Source organism: Leopardus geoffroyi, chromosome X (genome assembly GCF_018350155.1).
Source record: "Leopardus geoffroyi isolate Oge1 chromosome X, O.geoffroyi_Oge1_pat1.0, whole genome shotgun sequence".
Taxonomy (NCBI): Eukaryota; Metazoa; Chordata; class Mammalia; order Carnivora; family Felidae; genus Leopardus; species Leopardus geoffroyi.
In genome coordinates this window covers 100271579-100279652 of record NC_059343.1, presented here as the reverse complement: position 1 = coordinate 100279652, position 8074 = coordinate 100271579, and the positions used below count along the sequence as shown (strand labels likewise).

The following is an 8074-nucleotide window of genomic DNA, read 5'->3' as shown; positions in this document are numbered from 1 at the left end:
GGCAAGGTGAATCTACTAAGATCAGCTAAAATTTCATTAATTTTCATAAAACTGCTGAAATACAATCCACCATCAGTGGATTGACTCTAGAGTCAGCATAAGATGGGCCTTGCCTGCACATATGCTATATTCGGTCTGTCAAATAGCAGCATTTTCACTCACTCAATCAACAGTAGTTAGTGACCAAAAGAGTAGGCGTATAAATGTTTGGTATCAAAATGTTGAGGAGCCATATGAAGAAGTAGAGGTGAGAATGACCCCCGGACCGACCAAAGCCCATGCGCCACTGCATCCCCACATCCAGCACCTATGTCCCACCACCGTCACCACCATGCCCATGAGACAGGCTGAAGGGGATGCTAAAGGAGATAAAGCCAAGGTGAAGGATGAGCCACAGAGAAGATCCGCAAGGTTATCTGCTAAACCTGCTCCTGCAAAGCCAGAGTCCAAACCTAAAAAGGCCCCTGCAAAGAAGGGGAAGAAGGTACCCAAAGGGAACAAGGGGAGAGCTGATGCAGAAAACGGAGGTGCCACAAGAGACCAGGTGCAGAAAGGTGCTGGAGATGCCAAGTGTGTGCATTATGGGTAACTGTGTACTTCTGGTGACTGTACAGTTTGAAATACTATTTTTTATCAAGTTTTATAAAACTGCAGAATTTTGTTTTACTTTTTTTAAGCTATGTTGTTAGCACACAGAACGTTTCAGTGTTGTTTTGGGGGAAGGGCATACGTCAGTAGTAGAATATCTCTGAAGCTAGACTGATACAAGGGGAAAAACACCATCCCCTTCTAGTTCTGAGAAACTTCCCCTTGGTTCCCAGGAGGAGGTATTCCTTGATGTTGACACACATTAGTCACTTTGGCACAAACGCCTTGTGGTGTGGAAAAACTAAAATTCATTTTTATGTCCTCTTCTCCTCTGCCTTCAACATAAGCTTATCTCCCTTAAACCCAGAGACCTGTTGGAACCTGACCCCAAGAAATGGTTCCCAGTATGTAAAGCAATCTGGACGTTAGTGTCACCATTGAGATGGCATCCCTCAAAAGGGTTCCTATTTTAGTTTGTGGAGCTTCAGATTGGTAATTCTGCCATTTTCATTTCCTGAAAGTCGGGGCTGCCTTGTAAAAAGTTGTTAAACAACATGCAAATGTGAAATGTCAACCCTCAGTCTAAACTTTCCCTGTTCAGAGCATCAAACGAAAACTTCACTGGGTTTTATAGTGGCCTCCTGATTTTGGTAGTCCATTGAAGAAGGGAGTTTGAAAGTTGTTGTATACTGTTACCAAATGTCTGCCCATGTCCTGCCTGAAATACCATGATTGTTTATGAGAAGTATCTTTAATAAAGCTGGATACACTTTGGTTTGGGGAAAAAAATTGAGGGGCACCTACCTGGCTCAGTCAGAAGAGCATACAACTCTTGGATCTTGGGGTCATGAGTTTGAGCCCCATGTTGGGTATAGAGATTACTTTAAAAAGTATTTTTTAGTGCTCGCTTCGGCAGCACACATACTAAAATTGGAACGATACAGAGAAGATTAGCATGGCCCCTGTGCAAGGATGACACGCAAAAAGTATTTTTTAATGTTTGTTTATTTTTGACAGAGAGAGAGAGAGAGAGAGAGAGAGAGAGAGAGAGAGAGGGCACACAAGCAAGGGAGGGGCAGAGAGAGAAAGCAAGACACAGAATCCAAAGCAGGTTCCATGCTCCAAGCTATCAGTACAGAGTCCAACACGGGCCTCAAACTCATAAACTGTGAGATCGTGACCTGAGCTGAAGTCAGACACTCAATGAACTGAGTCACCCAGGTGCCCCTCAAAAAATAAAAACTTAAAAAAAAAATTTTTAACTATAATACTTTAGCATTTATCTGAAGTCTTTCACAGCGGCAGGCCCACAGCTGACCATGGGCAACATCCCCCTGGATATGCAATGTGGATAACTAGGCCAGAACACAAATATCATTTGTCCAGAAAAAAAATTCTGTTCTCTGGCCATTCCATTGTACAGATAGTACAGTGTATTTCAGAGGACACATGCTGATGCCACCCAGCCTGAATTCAAATCCTGGCACTGCAATCTTTAACAAACTACTTAACCCACTCTGTGCCTCCATTACCCTATTTCAAAGATGGGATAATAATAGTATCTACTGTACAGAACTATAAGGATTAAATGAGTTATATGTGCAAAACACTGGCCACAAATAAGTGTTATAAAAGCATTGCTATGCTTATTCTAATATAGAACTATTTCTTAATATTCAAGACCTACATAGTTCAGTAGTTCTCAACCAGGGACAATTTTGTCTTGCAGGAGACACTTAGCAATCTCTGGAGACATTTTTGGTTGTCATCAAAAAAGGGGGTAGGGGAATGGTACTGGCTTCTAGGGGGTTTAGTCGAGGGACAATGCTAAACATCCTACAATGCACAAAACAGGCCTCTACAACAAAGAATTCTCTGGCCCAGGGCACCTGGGTGGCTCAGTTGGTTAAGCATTCGACTTCGACTCAGGTCATGGTCTTGGAGTCCATGGGTTCGAGCTCTGCATCAGGCTCTGTGCTGACAGCTCAGAGCCTGGGGCCTGCTTCGGATTCTGTGTCTCCCTCTCTCTCTGCCCTCCCCTGTTCATGCTCTGTCTCTCCCTCTCTCTCAAAAATAAATAAAGATTAAAGAAATTTAAAAAAAGAATTCTTTGGCCCAAATTATTAATAGTACCAAGGTTGAAAAACCCTGCATAGAGGCAATCTCCACTTTACTAAAAACTCAATGGAGCAAAACTCCAAGGGACAAATGCCCATAAATAACAGATGATCATTTCATTTCACAAAGCCTTCACCAAAGGATCCTTTCAATACTAGAGCTCAATATATTTATGGGTAGCTGATAGATTAATTATACCTTCCTTCATATAATACATTTGATTAGAAATATAGACATATTTTTACATATTTTATACCTACATATCAGTGGAAATTTTATACATTCAATGCTAGTTATTTTTTTTAAGTTTATTTACTTATTTTGAGAGAGAACACATGAGTGCATATGTGGGGGAGGGGTGGGGGGAGAGGGGAGAGAGAGAATCTCAAGCAGGCTCTGTGCTGTCAGAGCAGAACATCAACTATGAGATCATCACCTGAACTGAGATCAAAAGTCAGATACTCAACAGGCTGAGCTAGCAACCCAGGTGCCCCAAATTTAATCCTAGTTAATGTATTAAAGGCAAACTGTGCATAGAAATCTTTTTGTCAATGATTTCAAAATACAAATAGTTACTCTCTCATTTCAATATTTAGGTCATCTTAAAGAAGCCAACTGTAATCGACAGGAAGTAAGACAAAAACTTAAAAGTCCACATCTTATACATCATTGCCAGTCGAAGACAAAGCACATCTGAAACAATAAAGAGCAATGAGAGAGTTTGTATCAACATCCACTTCACAGGACCAACTTATAGAATGTGGCTCTTCTATAAAGCCAAATTTAATTATCTAGATATTGTCTAATCTACTTTATGATTGATTATTGACTGAGGATTCACCCAACACAGTCAAAACTCTTGTGTGTATGAGATGCTGCGCTACAACATTAACTGGTCAGTCAGTGAAGCAAAAAGAAAAAAAGTCACCAAATTACCTTCTTGCAGTGTCTCGCCCCAACTCTTCCCAAACAAACTATATATAACACTTATTTCGATTGGCTTTAGGTCTCATCCAGTTGTTTAGACTTTAAGTAAACAAATACTCCTTATTCCTGGAATTTCTATGTTCAGAACCACAGCTTGACTTTCCCTCTGCTTCAAGATGAATTGTATGCCAAATGTACCTATTGTATGCTCAGCATTGTATATAAAAGAAGCTTAAGTCTCAAGCTTATTCACATGAAACAAAGGATAACTTATGAAAACATATAGTCAAGTTTTAGAATTGTTAGTTCAGACTGTGATTATGAGTTCAGATTATTAACCAACTTACAGAGCTAGAGTTCTCAAAGTGGACTTTAATGAGTTGCATCTTGAGGACTAGAGGGAAGAATGTGAATTGGTCCTTGGAACAATGCTGACATGAGTTCAAATCCCAACTGCACTATTCCTTAGCTACTTAACTTTGAGCAAGTTACTTAACCTTTCTGAATCTCAGTGTCCCCATGTGTTTTAGAATGAAGATAATAATATCTTCCACATTGGGTGGTTGTGAGGATTAATCAAGATAATGAAGATTAAAGAAAATAACACAGTGCAAGTCATATTAGATAGGGTGGCCACAAGTCCCTGTGTGTACCAGTTACACATTATCTATATGTTCCCCTACACTGCACAAATTTAATTTTTTTCATTTTTCTGGAATAATCCTTCTTGTTAGTGGTTGGAAATCACTTAACCAGTATCTGACATTTGGGGTCTTAAACTATTGTTATACAGACTCCTTATGCATAAGATTATAAAAGAAAAAAATGTCTCAAAAGAGATCATTCAGGTAACTTCTATTCAGTGTGTATAGGCACTGTGTGGCAATTCTTTAAGTAATCATTAATTGCAAACCAAAGCTTTTTTAATCCTTGGTATTTTGTCATTATTAAGAAGAGAAGGAGGGTTAGAGGAAAAAGGGAAAGAGAAAGATGAGGTGGAGGAGGAAAAAAAAGAGAAAAAGGAGAAAATAGAGAATGGTGAAGACTGACATAGACAGAAAGGTAATCCAGGCAAAGATCAGCACAAACAGACAAAGGCAAGAATGAGTAGATTAAGCATAAAATGATCCATCTGATTGGATCACAAGGAGTACCTTTGGTGTTAATGAGGCATCTTTTGATGCACAAAGAGAATGAAAATTGTTACTTGCTACCAAGTAACTACTTCCATTTTGGGAAGTTAAACCTTTGAAATAACATATGCCAGCTCCTTTGTAATTCTAACTCTTTTCCCTTTGCATCCCTTTGGAAAAGGCAAATGTCCATTAATTTTGGAAAACACATTCAAAATCTGACAAGTTCATCACCAGTCCTGGTCAATGAACTGATTGCCCCCAGGTACTTGCCCTTGGACTAGAGGTTATTGGGTTCCCACTACTCTAAACACTACCAGCAATTTCCACTCACAGTAGGTTGCACCACTCTTCCTTGAAATGTATTACCCTCCTAGGTAAAAAGCAAGAGGCTAGAATGTTGATAAACTGCCAGTTAATTTGTAATGTCCACCACCTCAAAATCTGTGAAAGCTCGCACAAGCCAGATATGTGAATTGATCAACCCCACAATTCGGCATTTCATTTGAGTATCAGAGATTTTATTTAAAATTCTAACACAATTACCTTTGTATTTTGGCTCACTTCCCATTCAGATTCGGCCAAATAAAATCAATTACCCAAAAAGGTTTTCAACTTATTTATTGCTGAGAGAAAGAGGGAGAGGCAAAAAGAAAAGGGAAGGGAAAGAAAAAAAAAAGAAAGGAAAAGGAAGAGAGGAACAACAAATTTCATATTATGAATTAATCTGAGGTTTTTTTCTTGGGGAACCAAGCAGATAATCCAAAATTAATTAAACCATTTTCCCTCAGCTGGGGAGCCTGAGTGGCTCAGTCAGTTAAGCATTCCGACTCTTGGTTTCAGCTCAGGTCATGATCTCATGGTTCATGAGTTCAAGCCCAGCACAAAGCCTGCTTGGGATTCTCTCTTTCTCCCTATCTCTCTCTGCCCCTTTATCCACTCACTCAACCTCTCTCTTTCTCTTTCTCTCTCTCTCTCTCTCTCTCTCTCTCTCTCTCTCTCAAAATAAATAAACATTAAAAAAAAACTATCTCCCTCAGCTTACAACCCAGCACCCTGACCGGCTTGTAGAGAGCAGTAGTGAACAACGGACAACCACCTCCCAGCACAGACAACTGATGTCTGCCCATCTTAGTGCCCTCTCTGCTTTCAGTACTTATTGAACCATAGACTTCTCAGAGATGGACAGCCTGACTCTTCCGGTTATAGCACAACTTCAGTTTCAAAGGGCAACAGAGCCAGTACGTGGCAAATATGTCAAGCAATGGAGTCTATCTTTAGTACCCATACCACATCCCTAACCCATCTGTGTCCCCTAAATTGTCACCCTACTACCACCTGTGCAGTGCTCTCTTGTATGATAAAATGGAAAGTTTGATGTCTCGAGGATCAACAATATGGATTTGTTCTACCACTTACTATGTGACTTTAGTCATGCTGCTAACTTCTCTAAGCCTCAGTTTAGTAATCAGTAAAATGGTGACAAGAACACCTGCTTCATAACATCATTATGCCAATTAAAAAAAATTTTTAAGGCAACATTTTTAAGACAACATTTGGCACAGAATAGTCAAACAATAAATGGTAGCTATGAGAGCTATTACTACTACTGCCCAAGACCACCCCCTGCAAAAGCAGTCATGCCTTCTCTGAAAAGGGCTCCATCACTCATTCATTCAAGGTTAATGAACTAAAACCTACTCTGTGCCAAGCTATTGCTTCTGGGTATCAGAAGTATAGCAATGAACAAAAAAAGGTACCTGACAGAAACTGATACTCTAAACTGAGAATTATAATTCAGTCTTGTGATAAGAGAACCATAACCAGAATCTCAGGATATAAGAAGCACCATCCAATCCCAAGAAGGTGGAGAAAGGAAATCAGCAAGAACCAATCATGGTTATCTGAAATTCATAAGTTAGCAGGAAGGCTGAGACTCCTTAAGCACCCAGAGTTCTGGCGTGTGGCCTGTGTGCTCTCTCTCGGCCCTCTATTGGCCCTCTCTCGCCCTCTCATTACCAGGCTTGAGAAGCAAAACAAATTAGAGCTCCAGTTGGTGATACAGAACCCACAGTGGTCAGTTTTGATGCTGGGCTGGACTGTGCAGGTTGAACACGGAGGTTTAATGTACCTCAGCTCTAATGAGGATTAAAAAGCAGGGTCTGACAACATGTAAGTAAACAAATGGTGTTCAATGATATAAGGTGCATAAATATGTACAAAGTAAACATGAAAACAGAATCATTTAGTCAACAAATATTACAGAACACCTACTACAAGTCAGGTGCTACACTGGGTACTGAGTAAACCAAAGGAGACAGAAGGCCTTAATGGAGCTCACATCACAGTGGGGGGAAAGACTTCAGACACATGGACAGATAAATAATTACAAACAAGGAAAATTCCACCCACACCCCTCTCATTGCAAGCCAGATTCACTCATTCCATATACTATATATCCTATTCCCAGCAAAATCCAAGTGGGTAGGGGAAAAAGTGGTCATTTCGAGGGCTACTCCTCTCAGATAATACATGTACAATTTTAGAAGTGGCCATTTGAAGACAGTATTCCTCCCGAAGGAATGGCTGGGATGGCGACATTCGAGGCAGTGTGGCGCACCAGTGGAAGCTGTATAGTTTAGGCCCTCATTTAACACACCTCACAACACACAGTGAGGCCATCTGTTCCTGCCCTAATGTTTCCTAAAGGGCGGACAGTGGAAAGAGCTGAGTCACGTATGTCAAGTGTAAAGCATGAACATATTTTCGTGCTCCATTTCCTTGACAAAAGATAACAGTCCTCTGGTATGGGGAAAACAATTATATTTTGCTGGTCATTCATTTATTTATGCATTCATGTATTCAACAAATACTTACTAAGTGCTTACAACACACCAAGCACTGTCAGGCACCAGGAGAAAAGAAAGACATGGTCCTGCCCTCAAGAAACTCATAGTCTAACAGAAAAACAGACCACTAAACACACATGGTTAGGAGAGTACAATAAATCCTAGAAGGGAATAATCACAAAGCACTGAAAACATAATGTTAGAACACTTGACTGAGTCTGGGGGGAAAGGAGGAGACTAAGCAGAAAGGCTTCACAAAGCAGGAACCATTCGAAAAATTAGTAAATGCAGGCTAGACAAAGAAGGAAACCTTTCAGGCAGGGGAACAAGGGCAAAGAGATGTATACAAGAGACACAACACATTATGTATGTATGGGTTAGAAAACCATACAGCCTGGTACCCAAGACACTCCCAGTTCACTTCTGTTACCCAGGCAGAATTATAAATAGCAGCCCTTT

At 40.3% G+C, this 8074-nt stretch overlaps 1 protein-coding gene and 1 non-coding gene across 2 annotated transcripts; both read left to right on the top strand.

Annotated features, from left to right (window-relative positions):
• The first annotated feature begins 238 nt into the window (after positions 1-238).
• Positions 239-718, top strand: LOC123595271 (non-histone chromosomal protein HMG-17-like). Its single transcript, XM_045472729.1, has one exon. It carries the CDS (start codon positions 254-256, stop codon positions 587-589), a length of 336 nt encoding a protein of 111 aa, XP_045328685.1. The 5' UTR covers positions 239-253; the 3' UTR covers positions 590-718.
• A 770-nt stretch (positions 719-1488) lies between these two features.
• LOC123595483 lies at positions 1489-1592 on the top strand. Its single transcript, XR_006711186.1, has one exon. It is a non-coding gene; the product is annotated as a U6 spliceosomal RNA (small nuclear RNA).
• The last annotated feature ends 6482 nt before the right edge of the window (positions 1593-8074 follow it).